We start from the raw sequence: 16,219 nt of genomic DNA, 5'->3' as shown, positions 1-16,219 counted from the left end.
TAAATTTATATTATCTTTGTTTATTTCACAAAGATGCAACTTAGACGACATTAAAACGCTGTATAATGGTCTTTTATTAGATAATGGTGGACATGTGAATTAACAGTTGCATTTATCGTTGTTTATTCTCTACTCCTCTAAGCAGTAGAGACGCAACTGGTCGACTACAACTCCCACAATGCTTTGCATATCAACAAATATGGCTGCCCACTGAAGAATGTCAAAATACATGATCGAAAATGGATTAAAAAGACACTTATTATCGGATGTAACGCTGTGGATTTAATCCCCTGAAAAGGCACCAATGTTCCAGGGCTCACTAGAAAATGTTCTGTAAGAGCTACGAATGCTTGGAAGACATGATTAGAAAGGCACAACAGAGAGCTTTCATGGATCCGTGCCATGTGAGCTCTAAGGGTTAATTTATCGGCTACATATTGGCTGATGTTGGTTAATCTGTGATACGATATAATCAGCCTGATTAATCAGCCCGCCGATCAATCAGTCGGGCTCTAATCCAAACAGAGAGTGAGTTACTCAGAAGGCCTCTGTTGTTGTCACATATGGACGCTGGCTGGAACCGTACTGAGCATGTGCAAAGTCTCATACTAGCAGTTTTCACTGTGATTGTTTTTTAGGATCACTGACCAGAAAGAGCACGACGCTGACTCCGATGTAGGCGAACACGATGCACATCCAGATCTCGTAGGCCAGCGGGTCGAGGAAGGAGAAGACTCCCGGTTTAGACTTTGTAGGTTTCTTGATCATGATGGAGATTCCCAGAGACATGAAGGGTTTGGTGAAGTCGATGACCTGCTCTCGGACCAGGGTAATGGTCAGCGGGGCCACCGCCACGTCTGCTTTCTGCAGACAGAGGTTAAAGATGTACGGTCATGTAAGTTTCATTCATTTTAACAATGACAAAAACATTTAAAGCAGGGGTCATCAAGTACATCTGCACAAGGACTGGATTTAGTCTCAACAGAAACTCTGGGGACTTTTTAAATACACAAAAATGAAAGAAATGTAAATATTACTTTAGACATTACCAGTGAGATCTATCCCTATTATCTATAACGCAGCAGGCCACAAGGAGAAAGGCCTGGCAACAGAATAGTCCGGACCCCTGAAAAGCCTCTAATGCTAATAATTACTGAAGACTTTTATTTTGAAGAGCAACATCAGGAAATGGAGTCTAACAACACAGGCGTCTCATAAACAGGAGTGAGACACAACTCCACAAAACTCAGAAAACCAAACTATTGAACCAACCAATAGGAAACAGGTGGAGGATGGACCAATCAGGTTAGCTCTGCCCGTTGTTGCTACACTGTTCTCCGGGAGACATTGGATCTCACTAAGGCCCCGTTTACACAACGTTTTCGAGCGAAAACGCAAAAGTTTTGTAGCGTTTTGGCTGTCCGTTTACACGGCAACGGCGTTTTGGTGCCTGAAAACTGAACTTTTTGGAAACAGGCTCCAGAGTGGAAGTTCTTCAAAATGCCCCCTTCCCCATCTAAACAGGGAAACCAGCACTTTCTGAAAACAGACACGTGCACTGCGACTGCAGTAAATATCCACAAGCGAGTAGGCTTATAACGCATGCGCAGATGGGAAGCCCAAAACGAAACAAAGATGGCCGACACCAGTGTACTGTTCATGCTCCTCACTCTTTTGAATTTAACTGTACTTCTCCAACAAAGTGTTGATTTTAATCCCCATCACTCCGATCAGCGGAGACGTATTTTGTGCCTGCACCAGATTCTGGTTTGACCCATACGCCGTTGAAGGGCAGCCCAAAGGCGATACTGGACAAGACGGGGGATATCGCTGCACTCCTACTTATGTTCAGAGGAAGGAAGTGTCTGTGCGCATGCACTTACTTTGGTTCATTGCAAAATCACACCACCATCTACTGGCCTGGCATTGTAATGTAAATTTGGTTTACTTGCCTCAACAGCCCCCACTGTTCTCTTTCTATGAAGCCTATCCTCTCACAGACATGGGGAACGATAGGGCTAAGAAGACCTTACTGCATATGTAAATACAAAGCAACAAAGGGTGGCCGGGCTAGTTTCCTGACAAGGTGTGAAACCTGGAGTCCATGACTGAATCAAACGGTCCTTTTGTCTGATGTCCAGACCGCCTGGAAACAAAGCCCAGTCTTGGTGAAGGTCTCAGCAGACAGACGGGGCAGGAAGTTTATTTTAGGGGTGTTTCCTTCTAAAATGTTTTAAGCCTACCCAGGTTCGGGCTCTCTCTTTCCCTCTTGGACTCTATCGTCGTGCACCCCCCCGTCTTTTGATGTTTTCTGTATGTGTTGATTGACCTTGCAAGAATAAACGTTTTCATCAGCCGGCAGACAGTCTAATGTTTCTTTTGTTCACCAGCAATAAAGAAAAATTGCAACAACAGCGTGTATACTACATCGTTTTTGGTGTTTCCTGCGGTCTCATGTGAATGGAGATCGTTTTGAAAACGTTGCCATCTGAACGTGGAACTTTTAGGGAGTGAAAACGCCAAACGAAGCAAAACGTTGTCGTGTAAATGGGGCCTGAGACAGTCCCAACATTATGTCCCACACACTCATCATCTCAGTGAGCTCTGTACCTCCATCTCAGTCCCTCCTACTGGCTTCATTTTGGCTTTTAAAAGTAGACAGATTATCCAGCTATTAATGCTGGACTGACTGACCTATCATTTACAGACTTTAATAATTACTGTGAAAGTTGTAATTCTTAGTTCTCAGACAAAAAAAGCATCTCAAAACTATTTAGTGGCCCTAGTCCTGTCTGCCACACACTCAGCAGAGCCAAAGCAGTGATCTCTCCAAGGATAAGTCTGACTGAATGAAATCTCTCTCACCCCGTACACCAGCTCTCCCACCATCCCGTTCCACATCTTCGTCTCAAAATCCCGGGCGCCATACTTCCCGTCACCGACCAGCTCGAGTCGGTAGGAGAAGCCGACGTGTTTGGCGATCTCTGAGGCCAGCTCGGCGCAGTAACCTTCGTACTTGTCGTTCCCCACAAACTGTTCATGGTTCTTCTTCAGCATCATGTAGGGCGCTTCCTGCACACACAGATGGTGTTTACCGCCAGACGTCAGCGCGGAAAAGGACAGAACTGTCACTCACTCTGTGGTTAGTGTGTAGAATTAAAAGACAGGCAGATATGTGCAGAACAGATCCATGTGTTCCCAGTCTTACCAGTATGGTGGTGACGACGTACGTTCTGTTCTGCAGACCGTAGAACTCCTCGACCAGCGGCCGGTACACCGCCGTGTTCACGTAGCCTCTCCTCTCGTTCCAGTATCCGATCTAAACAGAGAAGATGAAGATCAGTAACTGGTCCTTTAGATCAGTGGTTCTCAACCTTGGGGTCTGGACCCCATTGGAAGTCGTGAGACAATGAGAGGGCGTCACCAGATGTCTTAAAAAAGAAAAAAGAATATTTTTTCAATTACACTGTTGGAACTTTACACTAATTTTTCTCATATTTTAACCCTTTTTTCATCACTTTTAACACCAATTTTGCAAATGTGAGCAAATTCAATTCAAAAACTCAATTTTGTCCGTCGTAAACCCTTTCCATCACTTTTTTCTGCCATTTCTTAACCAAAATTTGCCACTTTCTACCTATTGTTGCCTCTGTTGACCCATTATTGCCTCTATCAACCACTTTTTGCACCCCTTTTTGCCAGTTCTATCCACAGTTGACCCATTTTTGCCAGTTTCTATCCATTTTTCATCCCATTCCACCTCATTTCCACCACTTTTTTTTGCAATTAAAAGCCATTTCAGCCACTTTTTAATCCCCCTTTACCACTTTTTTTGCCCATTTTTGCCACTTAAAACCCATTTTTTTGGTTATTTTTTGCCACTTTTAACCCATTTATGCTCTTTAAAAATCCAATTTAACCAATTTTTACAATTTTTAACCCATTTTAATTCTGTTTTTAACAAAAGTTTTTTTTTCATCTAAAGAAGGCTAAATGAATAAATAAAGATATTTGTTTCGTTGATAAGAGTGGTTATAATTCAGGTCAAATATCAAATATGGATATCACAGCTTAACTTCACAATAGGCCGTGGTTTTGCTGACCTCCATGGTCCCCCCAGTTTGGCTGGGTCCCAGAAACCTCCCCCTTTCCCCCCTTATGGACGGCCTTGTCTGCACATGACTATTTTTGAATGTTTCTGCCTGTTCAACCACCTTCAGGTCCAGCGGGGGTCCCCGGTCTCTGGCACCTTTATTTTTGGGGTCGTGGTCTGAAAAGGTTGAGAACCACTGCTTTAGATGAAGATGAAGCTTTATTCACTGAACAACATTCAACTGTTCTCTTTGAATGAAGGATTAAGACCTAATGAGGGAGAAAAGCTGTTAAAAAGAGGCACACCTAGCCTGGTCTGTTGCTGTTATCTAAGACTCTCATTAGCAGGGGCGTAGCTGTTTGGGGAATAATAAGATGAAGGGGAATTTCAACTTTAACAGGGTGTAGGTACAGGGCCACCCATAGGGGGGGGGGGGGTAAAGGGGCCCATCGAGGTCAGGAAAAAGCAAGGTCTAATGTAAAGTTGTGATAACCACGTTTTATTTTTTTTACCTGAATAAAAACCACCATTTATGAGACCAACAAATATCTTTTTTTTTATTTATGCCATAGTATAAAACCCAACAAAAGCAAAGCCACTTTTCTTAAAACTCAACTAAATGGGTTAAAAGTGGCAAAATTGCACAGATAATGTGGGGATAAAGGATTTAAAAAAGGGTAAAAGGGTTAGATAAAGGCAAAAATAGGTGGATAGTGGCAACATGGGTTAAGACTTGCGAAAATGGGAAAACATTTGTGGTGATATAAAATTAAAAAGTGGTAGAGGTGGGTCATAAGAGGCAAAAATGGGTTGACAGAAGCAAAAAATGGCAGTGGCACAAATTGGCTGAAAATGGCACAAAAAGCCAGAGAAAATTAGGGAAAATGGGTTAACAATGGTCAATAGAGGCAACAATAGGCAAAAAATGGCAAAAATTGGCAATAAAATGGCAGAAAAGGTGATTAAAGAGGGTTACAAGTGACAAAAAATTGATTTAAAGTGGCAGAAAAGGTGGTAAAATAAGATTAAGTGTTCTCAAAAATGTGTTTAAAGTGCCAAAACATATTTAAAGTGGCAAAAATGGCAAAAAAGTGTACAAAATTGATGAAAGTAGCACTAAGACTAGCATCGATGCTACTGATCCAACACACACGTATTGGTACTATTGATTAATCCCAATTGGGGATGATCCATTCTCTGGGTTGGTCAGGGGCCCAGCAGAATCTGTGGGCCGGCCGGGATAGGTATTAAAAGTGTCTTATATGTCAGATTTTACAGTAGTCAGTCCATCTAATGGTGTGCCCCAGTTCCAAATCTCAGGAATTCCAAGATGGCAGTTGGATATGTCATCTCAAAGACCCCTGAACTTGGAGTTTCGACCCAGAAACTCAGAGCAACTTCAACACCCAGAGTTACCAACTCGTACTAAATAGAATGTGGTCTAGGGTCCCTACACACTTTTCACATCAAATGATCATAATAACAGAGAGATTGCCAGAAAACAGTGTTTCATCTCAAACTTGTGTCTCTGCTCTGGTACAGAGCCAGGCAGCTGTGCTCTGGCCATAGTCCACCATTAGGTCAGGGGTCAGGCTGTACGCTGGAGTGCTTGTCTGTTTCTAGCTTGAACCAGACGCAGCAGGAAGACATTTAACCTGCTGAAGATGTGTTTAATCCATATTTCACTCTAATTTAGTCCTGAATGATTAGAAGCAGACTGAGGCTTTGTCTCTCTCAAAGCAGCAACAGTTCAATCACTCATGTCTGTTAGCGGCGTGATGCATAATATCAGTAAAGTATCTGATGACACATTCTCTTCCTGCCAAGTCTGTCACAATAAAAGCCTCTAATATTAATCATTTTGAAGGCTTTTATTTTGAAGAGCAATATCAGGAAATGGAGTGTTTTCAGCAGCAATCTAACAGCACACACATTCCATAAACAGGAGTGAGACACAACTACACGTCACTCAGAAAATGGTCAAAAATCAAAGCCAACACTTTGGCATACACACATCTGACATAAGAAGTCAGATCTGTCCTGGTATCTTTGCTCTGTCAGCTTTTAGGTGTGATTATGGTTGGAGAACAGTCTAGAATGTAGCTGGCCTTACATGTGACTTCTTCTAGTGTTTTTGTTCCACTGGTGAACAGAGAAGGCAGCAAACTGCACTTTTAAAACTCGCCCTCTCCTCCTTGGTTTGCACATGTCATCTCCAAAACTCCAGAGCAAACATAACCGTGCTTCTTCTGAAGGAACACTCATTTAGTAAATCTGTGTTGTCTGATGGAGTTTTGAAAGAAAGCAGTGAGTGTGCAGGTTTTAAACCAAACAAACGCTGCAGCAGCTGATTCCTCTGATTATCTCAGCATCCATCAGAGGAGGGAGCTAATTACTGAAACGAGCTGATGTGGTGAAAACACGCCGACTCGGCACCAAACTTCAGTCAGAGTCAAACTAACTCAACAACGAGCAGCAGCACCTTCCTGGGCCCCTTATGGCTCAGCTCCATCACGGACAGGGTGTAGTTGGTCCGGTGTCCTCGCTCGTCAAACTGGACCCGGCCCGTCAGCCCCTCCAGACGCACCTGCACACGTTAAAACACTCACATTAACGGCCAAGATGATGCTTTGGAGGCACCTACCTCCATCAGCATCAGTACTGTACCTGCTGCAAAGCTCTCTTGTAATTTAGCACTGTACCAGCTTTAAATATTGGCCTTAAAAACCTGTAAATATCAGCCTGTATCAGCTGTAAATATAATTCTATATCAGCTGTTAATATCCGTCTATATCAGCTGTAAAATTCCACTTTATAAACTGTAAATATTGGTCTATATCAAAAATAGATATCAGTCTATATTAGCAAATTTTTGTCCTATATCAGCTTTAAATATTGTCATATATCTACTGTAAATGTCAGCCTATTTTAGCTGTAAATTTTGGCCCTTATCAGCTTTAAATATTGGCCTATATCAGCTGTAACTATCGGCCTATATCACCTAATTTTCAGCCTATATCAGCTGTGAATATTCTCATATATCTGCTGTAAATATCGACCTATATCATCTTTACATACCTGCTGCAGTGCTCTCTGTATGTCAATGCCCTGACCCCACGGAGCTGGAGGATTGGCCAGACACTCCCCCGCGTTGCCACGGCGAGAGATGTCAATCCGCTGCTTCCGCAGGTTCTGGAAAGCCGTTGCCATGACGGTGACGCCATCGTAGGTCAGAGCACCTGTATACTGAGGAGACCAGTGAGGCTGATCATGAGACTTTTCTCTTTTTTATTTTAAACAATTTAAAGACATGAAAAATAAAAACCACTGGTAGAGTTAATGCAGAAACTATGTTTTTATGCATCAGCTGTCCGGGTTTATTCTAATAGCAAATGTTTCATGTGTTTACCCTCAGCCTCCTGCGGGCCAGTTTGAGGTCTTTGCTGTCGAAGTCGAGCCAGTCCTGGTTGATCTTCTCCACCGCTGGATCAGACTGGTTCACCAGCTGGAAGCCCGTCACATTTGGCCCCAGCTTCTGAAACTCTGTCATGTTCAGGTCCATGAAGCCCTGAAACACGAACATGGAGGTGTAAAGATTCCCCGACAGCACAGACAGCTCCCATGTTTGCTCCAGGAACTCTCCGGACTCACCAGATTATTCAGGATGTAGTGGTAGTTCTTCAAGTTCCTCTTCTGAGCGGCGATCTGAGCGAGCAGAGAAGTCAGAATAAATGAGATGCTAATGACATTTTTCTGATGCTTCTAATGATGATAAAAAGCTTCCATTACGCTCCTCTCTGTGCTTTCAAACAGCTGCTAATTGGAGGCTTGATTCATCTGTGAGGAATTAATCGCCCATCTTCAGCATCAGGAAGAGATGGAGAGAAAGAGAGAGGGTCTGCTGGGAGGAGGAGGAGAAGGGGAGAAAAGAGAGGAAAGGAGGAGGAATGGATGCTGGAGAAGCAGCTGTAGAGAGGAAGAGGAGGAGGAAGAGGAGGAGGAAGCAGGTGTTGGCTCTGCTGTCCCTCTTAGGTCTGGCTCCTAATGAGCCTCAGTCAGCAACGTTCACTAACACAGCTGCTCTGATGAAGAGGAGGAAGCCCTCTTCATCGATCCCTCCATCACCTCATCGCTGCTCTCCTAACTTTTCCTTCTTTTCGCCCCATGATGAGGTGAACACCCATCATCTCAGGACTGAAGGACTCACTCATTAAACTAGAAAGTCTTCCAAATACGATATTCCTCAGCAGTCTTAGATCTGTGTCTTTCATCAGAGTGAGATCCAAATATTGCCAAATGAGCACTCTATCTCTTTGCTCTGGGATCAAATTCTTGGCCATCACTGCCAGTCAGCTCTCCTTCATTTCCTGTAGGAAAGAGGAGAAATTTGACTCCTCCTCAGATCCTCTGGTTTATAGTGCAGACACAGAGATAAGAAAAAGCACTAAACGTCTTTAACTGCTCTTAAAAACTCCACCAACACATGCAACACCTGACGGGACAGTTTACACCACAGATTTCAGAAAGCAGATGGAATCCTGACGATTCGGATTCTCCCAGCTCTGGTCGTGTTTCCCACTAAGGACATGATTTTACTGACCGACACTTTTAAGTCATCATCAGGATTTGTCTGAGCCTCAAGGGTCAGTGTATTTATAAAATAATTAAAATTAATAATTTAAAATAACTTTAACTGAACCAAGAAATTCAAAACCAAGAAACCAGCTGTTTATAAATTACTGTAAGAAAAGGAACAGGAACCCTAGCCTTCACTCTTTCAGACAAAAAAATTCCTAAAAAAAGTGATCAAAAAAATGAAAATAAATAAATAAATAAATAAAACAAATAAATAAATGAATGAATAAATAAATAAATGCTTAAATAAACAAATAAATGAAGAAATAAATTAAAAAATGGATAAATAGATAAATAAAAAATAAATAAATGAATTAATAAATAAATAAATAGACGAGAAAATGATTTTAAGATATAAATAAGAAAATGAATAAATAAATGAATAAAAAATAAATAAATAAACGAATAAATGGATAAATAAATAAAAAGGATGAATGAATGAATGAATAAATGAATGAATAAATAAATTCTGTTGCTGATTTGTACATTTTTGTTGTGTCAGAAAAATAACAAAAAAGGGACAATAGTTTAGTTTTCATTTTGATTGTTTTTATGTTATAATAAAAGGAATATAAAAAACAGAACACTGGGGATGTAACATTCTTTTTTTCCAAACCTGAGTTTGTGATGTCACAGTGTTCTATTCTTTCATTTTCATTTTTGTCCCTGAACATAAAAATAGTAGGATAAAAACGACAGTTTGCATTTTAATAATTTACTTTTGAAAAAAAAAAAAAGTTTGTTTTATTTCCTATTTTTGTCTCAGTTTAATCTGAACTCTTGAAAGGAGTTTCCTTGTTTTTAACTTATTTACTTTTATTTTATTCATTAAGCATTTTTAAAAACGGCGGTTTACACAGAGCTTTAACAGACAGAGCAGAGGATTATAACATTCTGTTTTCGATCATAAAATAGTTCTTAGAAAAAAGCCAACTGTCTTTTTTAAAAATATATTTTTAAACAGCTAATTTTATTTATTCTTTTGTGTTCATAATAAAAAAACAGATTGTAACATTGTTTTTTAATACAACACCTGCACAAAGTCACACACAAGGGAAGAAAAGAATGTTACACCAGTTTTCCATTCTTTAATTTTCCTTTTTTAATATTCTGAACATGACAGGATGATGCTTTTGGAAAATTAAAAAAGAGAAACAGAAAAATCTCAGTTTTCTTTGATCTGATCTGCCTAAAAGGCCAAGGTCAGGTTTTATTTCCTGATTTTAAAGCAGTAGTGAGCCATTTATTTTTAGTGCTGTATAAAAACAACACAACCTGTCAGCCATCTGACAGAATAACACACTTCTGCCACGCCTCCTCACGCTGCAAGGAGGCGTGGCATCATCATTTGCTGGAAAACCAGCAAATGATGATGATCCAGCCAATGAGGAGGCTAGTACTCACAGCCAATCAAGGCTTAGCTCAGAGGGAGCGTTCCTATTGGCCGCTGTAGTAGTTGTGCTTCTGCCTCTCAGCTCAGTGGGAAGTTCATACAATGGCGGCGTTACGGCGGCGTTACGGCGGTGTTTTCTAACCTGTAACACGGTCGTTGATTTCAGTGGGAAAGCGGAACAAAATCACTCCATAAGAGCTTTACCACCATCAGTGTTTGATTCAGCGGACATGCACATCCGCCAGGAGGTATGTGAGAAAAGGGGCGGAGCTACGGAGCTCAAACAGGGAAAAGAACAGGAAGGGAGGGGGAGCAGAGTTGATTCTACATGGCTCTCATCGAATCTTACATACTCAAGCTTTTAAAGTGGAAAAAAGCTCGTTTTCTGATTTTGGATTTCTCATTTCAAATTTCAAAACTCTTCTCCATAAACACTCTGACCTTTGGTTTTTTATGTCTCTCTTTTTAAGGTAAATAGAAAATAAATATCAGTTTGCTTTTCATTTTAATACATGAGCTCAGAATAAAAAAAACAAACAATGTTGATGTAACATTCTTTTTCTCAAACACCTGCAGCAGGTCATAGGTATAGAGAAAAAAGGATGTTACATAACCAGTGTTCTGTTCCCCGTTCTTCCTTTTTTATAAACTCTAAACATGATTAAAAATTTAGTTTATTGACCACTAAACAAAACAGAGTAAATGACAAACAGATTGCGTTTTGTCGTCTGTTATTTGGTTCATTATTTTATTCTGAAAGGCCGAGGGCTGCTGTTTGTTTATTTTCCTGTTTTTAAAAAAGTAATTTGGAAACAGCCTTTTTTTTTTTTTTTTTTTCAGATTAAAAGTCTGTTGGCGGTAAATTAAATTGATCTTTTGTTTTTAATTTCTCTGTTTCAGTCTAAAAAAAAGTTGTTTCATTTTATTTTTCTGTGTTCAGAATTTAAAATAAGAAGGATCAGAGTGACGTAACATTCTTTTATTCCACATGCACCTGCACAGTCACACGTACTGTAAAGGAGTAAAAGAATGTTACATCACCAGTGTCCTGCTCTTTGATCTTTTTTATTAAAAGACAAAAACATCAGATAAAAAGGTTTGATCTGGACCAACCATCATCCCAGACCAGGTCTGAGCTCCACCTGATCCTGTTTAAACATGAACCAGACCAGATCAGCCAAACGTCTGAGCTCCACCTGATACTTCAATAACAAAACCGGCTCATCTGTCCCTGAGATCCTCTCTGAGTCAAAGCAGCAGCTGACACTCCACTGACTGAGGGAGCCAGCTGGAGTCCATCAGGACCAGCCCAGGAGTTTCCTGAATGATTTCTGGACCCAGTTCAGACCGCAGAAAAACCTCACCGCTGCTCTCCCTCGGCTTCAAATATTCAAAACCCAACATTTCTGAAGCGCTTCCAGTCTCTCTGTCTCTGTTCTCTGGGCTGACGGTCAATTATCAATGAAGCTGAAATCAAAGAGTTCAGGATAAAAATCCAAACAGTGGCAGCAGCTGCAGCTGAAGAGTCATCAGCTGCATCTGCTACCGCTCCAAAGACCGGGAGGCACCCACAAAAATGCAGAGAAACACCCAGTTTCACGTTAATATGAACTGTTTTCATGGTGCTAATCTGATAAAAGAGAACAGGAAGGATGAGTGGAGGAGATTCTGATGATGTGAGCAGTAAAGTTAGACATAAAATCCTCTGATTAACCTCACTAAAACAAAACTAAAAACTTTACAGCGTATTCTATCAGTATGAGACTGACTATATCACCTCACAGAAACCCGCTGCCCACCTAACTCTGCCTAACCTCCGTCTCAACAGTTTCACATCTGGGGCTTTTATTTTGAAGGGGTGGAAACTAAAGTGTGCTGCTTTGTGCTTAGAGTGCCTAAAGAGTTTTCACCCCTCTCATGTTTTACCCTTTTATTTATTTTATAAATCAACCATAGTCGATATAATTTCACTTTATGAAAAAAATATCAGAGTGAAAACAGATTTCTACAAAATATCAATTAAATACAAATCTGCAATGTCAAATAACTGACTGTATAAAATTCTCCCCATGTAAAGTGACTGAATTAATTCAACTGAGGTCTAGCCAACTGTTGCTAGTAGTCTCACAATTAGTGAAATATTCCTGGCTACCATCACACCATGAAGACAAAAGAACTCTCCAACCAGCTCAGAGAAAAAGTTACTGAAAAGTCTAAGTCAAGGGATGGAGACCAAAACATGCAGGGCAGCATCATGCTGTGGGGATGCTTCTCAGCAGCATTGTACTGTGGGGATGCTCCTCAGCAGCATCGTACTGTGGGGATGCTCCTCAGCAGCATCATACTGTGGGGATGCTCGTCAGCAGCATCGTACTGTGGGGATGCTTCTCAGCAGCATCGTACTATGGGGATGCTCCTCAGCAGCATCGCACTATGGGGATGCTCCTCAGCAGCACCGTGCTGTGGGGATGCTCCTCAGCAGCATCGTACTATGGGGATGCTTCTCAGCAGCATCGTACTGTGGGGATGCTTCTCAGCAGCATCGTACTGTGGGGATGCTTCTCAGCAGCTGACCCTGAAAGGCTTGTAAAGGTAGAGGGTAAAATGAATCCTGGAGGACAGTCTTCTTCAGTCTGACAGAGAACTACGGCTTAGAGAAGATTTATTCTCCAGTCAGACAATGAGCCGAAGCATCCAGAGAAAGCTCCACAGAAATGGTTTGAAGACAACAAGGAGAATGTTCTGGAGGGGCTGAGTCAAAACCCAGACCTCAATCCAGTAGACGATTAGTGTCTGGACTTTAAAGGTCTGTTCAGTTCTGATCCCTGATCAACCTGACAGCTTGAGCAGTTTATCAAAGAGGAATGGGGGAAACTTCCAGAGTCCAGATGTTTGATCCTGACTGAGACCTATCCACACAGACCCAGAGCTGAGACTGAGACCTATCCACACAGACTCAGAGCTGAGACTGAGACCTATCCACACAGACCCAGAGCTGAGACTGAGACCTATCCACACAGACCCAGAGCTGAGACTGAGACCTATCCACACAGACTCAGAGCTGAGACTGAGACCTATCCACACAGACCCAGAGCTGAGACTGCAGACAGAGGAGACTCTACTAAAGACTGACTAGAGGGAATATTTAGGCACTCACTGGTTTTACATTACAGATTTTTTAAAATGACTTTTCTTTGCATAAATCTGTTTTAATTTTGACATTAAAGAGCTTTTTCAATCAAAAAGCCACATTTTATTGACCATGATTGATTCAGAAAATCAGTAAAAGAGGAAACATCCAAGAGGGTGAATACTTTGTATAGGCACTGTATAATATTAAAATTCACCCATGAAACAGGCACAGTGGTCCTCAGCCTGTCTGTTGGTGCAACTGCACTTACTGCCCCCTACAGGACAATTACCCTAACAGTTAATCTCCCCAGAGGCAGTAAAACTGGAAAATCATCCTTCACCTTCAGTGCTGAGACACCTTACAGTGTTACTCAACCCTGCTCAAACTGTTGAAAAATACCTTTGAAACAGCCACAATCTAAGAGGTGAAGAGAGGTGAAATGGGTTAAAGGGGCAATAGAAATGAGATACAGGGGCAAAAATAGTTAAATGTTCAAAAAGTGGCAAAGAAAAAAAAGGTGAAAAGTGAAAAAATGGGAAGAAAATATGTGACAAAAAGGTCAGAAAGTGGCAAAATTTGTGTGAAAATGACAAAAAAAAGAGCTACGGGAGACATAAAATGGTCAAAAAGTGGCAAAACATGACAAAAAATGAGTGAAAGTGACAAAAACCCCCAAAAGGCAGCAAAGGGTGGTAGAACGGGCAACCAGCAGCAAAGAGTGGCAAAAAATGGGAAAAAAGAGGAATTTAATGGCAAAAGGCAGCTTGAATGGGTGAAAAGTGGCAAAAATAGCAAAAAGCAGGATGAAATAGTGAAAAACTGGGGGGAAAAGGGGAAAAAATGGGCAAAAAGTTGCAAAAAGAATTGGCAAAAGTGGGCTTAAAGCAGTAAAAAAAGAAAAAATTGCCCATAAGGGTAATGGAAATATTTAGACAAAAATAAATGTTGACAATCAAAGCCTACTGTAGCGGTGTAGGAAACAACCTGATTAATGTGTGCCATGGATAATTTCTCAGGTCAAAGTTTCCCTTTTTAAGGTTCTTTGACACGTTGAGTATCACTGCCTTACAACATCCACTAAAACTCAAGCTGTTAGCGTGGGTCGGCTTAAAAACCTGACTATAAACTACTGTGCTTTCCTTCTCAGTGACTCGGTGCTGAAAAGAGGGTCGTTCTCCCTCGTGGACAGGAGCAACGGTCACAGATGTGAACATAAAGGCTCTTGAAGGATGATTTTAGCGTTGGCATGAGTTCGTGTCTCACCAGGTTGAGGATGTAGTTGAGTCGCTCCAGCTCACAGTCCAGGATGATCTGAAAGTCTTTCTTGAAGTCGAGGTCGGCCAGCAGTTTGATGAAGGTCGCTTCTGTCAGCGTGTCCAGGTTCACAGAGGTCACCTGCCAGGTCCGCTCTGCCGCCGTGTCCAGGATTCTCTGCAGCACCGTCAGACCTGAGACAGAGAGAGAGCACAGGTGAACCAGTGTTCATGTCAGCGACCTTCAGGTGGAGGGATACGAGGAGACGTTACTACGACACGTTCTGATGAGCACAAACTCATGCAGGTGCTCTTTTGTTTCTGATCTGTCCCTCTGCACACCTTTTTTATTATTAGCTGTTTATTTTGAAACCCAAAGCGGTTCCATATAGACCAGAATCAAGTCCTTTTGAAGGACTGAAGTTTCTTTCAGACATTAATCTGAGGGGAGTGAATAGACACCATATGGACAAAAGTATTTGGCCACCAACCATACCCCTACAGGGACTGTAATGACCTTGCATTTTAAATCCATGTACTTTAATATGGAGTTGTCCCCCGTTAGCAGCTCTAACAGCCTCCTCTCTTCTCTGAAGGCTTTCTCAACATCCTGGAGTGTTTCTGTGTGAATGTGTGTCCATTCATCAGCATTTATGAGGGCAGACCCATACCATTATCCCTCCTCCACCAAACTTCACAGTCAGACAGGTAATGTTCTCCCAGCATCCTCCACACCCAGACTCACCATCTGACTGTAAACAGAGAAGATGATTGGTCACTCCACAGTCCAGTGTCGGTGCGTTTTACTCCACTACACCTGAACCTTAGGATTGGACTTGGTGACGTGAGGCTTGCGTGCAGCTGTTGCCATGGAAACCCATTCATGAAGCTCCTGGAAGTTCAGAACTCTTCAGCGATGGAATCAACAGAGACTTGGAGACTTTCATACACCATGTTGGTGAAGCTGGGGATGTTGGGGTCTATTTCCCTCCATTTTTACCAAATACTCAACCATATGGCATCCTTTAGAAAAGTGGTTGGAACTGGGGAGGAACGAGGGTCTTCCTCTTCATGGCTGAGCTGCTGTTGTTCCTAAACTCTTCCACTTTCTAATAACATCACTGACAGCTGACTGTGGAATATCCAGCAGGGATGAATTATATCAAACATATCATCACAGAACCACGCTGAACTCTCTGAGGTCTTCACAATGACCGTTGTGGACCAGTGTTACTCAACCAAAGAGCCAAACAGTTGAAAAAAATACCTTTGCAAGAGCCACAATCTAAGAGGTGAAAAGTGGCAAAAAAAGCCTGATGTAGTAATAACCATAAGTTAAATGAGGCAAAAATGGTCAAAAAGCAACAAAAATGGGTGAAAATGGGGAGGAAAGGGGTCAGAAAGTAGCAAGAACGGGTGAGAAGTGACAAAAAATGAGTTACAAGTAGCAAAAAATGGTCCAAAAGTGGCAAAATTGTGGCAAAAAAATGAGTGAAAAGTGACGAAAATGGCCAAAAAGCAGTCGAGAGTGCCAAAAATGGGCAAAAAGTTGCAAAAAAAGTTGCAAAAATGGGGAAAAAAGTAGGAAAAAAGTGGTGTTTAATGGCAAAAGGAAGCTAAAACGGATGAAAAGTGGCAAAAAAACAAAACAAAACAAAACAAAACAAAAACTGTTGAAAAAGGGCAAAAAGTTTCTCCCTTTTTTAGCTTTT

General features: G+C 41.5%; 1 protein-coding gene across 1 annotated transcript in view; it reads right to left on the bottom strand.

The window, feature by feature from the left end:
* The window catches only part of LOC121518669 (glutamate receptor 1-like), a 151,429-nt gene that overhangs the window by 44,281 nt on the left and 90,929 nt on the right, over nucleotides 1-16,219 (bottom strand). The window contains exons 4-11 of the mRNA XM_041801137.1: nucleotides 14,518-14,702; nucleotides 7,745-7,798; nucleotides 7,503-7,661; nucleotides 7,172-7,339; nucleotides 6,576-6,680; nucleotides 3,209-3,319; nucleotides 2,866-3,072; nucleotides 649-864 (exon numbers count right to left, since the gene is read on the bottom strand). Coding sequence (XP_041657071.1) covers nucleotides 649-864; nucleotides 2,866-3,072; nucleotides 3,209-3,319; nucleotides 6,576-6,680; nucleotides 7,172-7,339; nucleotides 7,503-7,661; nucleotides 7,745-7,798; nucleotides 14,518-14,702 — 1,205 coding nt within the window. The remainder of the gene's footprint in view (nucleotides 1-648; nucleotides 865-2,865; nucleotides 3,073-3,208; nucleotides 3,320-6,575; nucleotides 6,681-7,171; nucleotides 7,340-7,502; nucleotides 7,662-7,744; nucleotides 7,799-14,517; nucleotides 14,703-16,219) is intronic.

Source organism: Cheilinus undulatus, linkage group 12, assembly GCF_018320785.1.
Source record: "Cheilinus undulatus linkage group 12, ASM1832078v1, whole genome shotgun sequence".
Lineage (NCBI taxonomy): Eukaryota > Metazoa > Chordata > Actinopteri > Labriformes > Labridae > Cheilinus > Cheilinus undulatus.
Note: the sequence above shows the minus strand (reverse complement) of the source record. Positions and strands in the feature narration are given on the sequence as shown.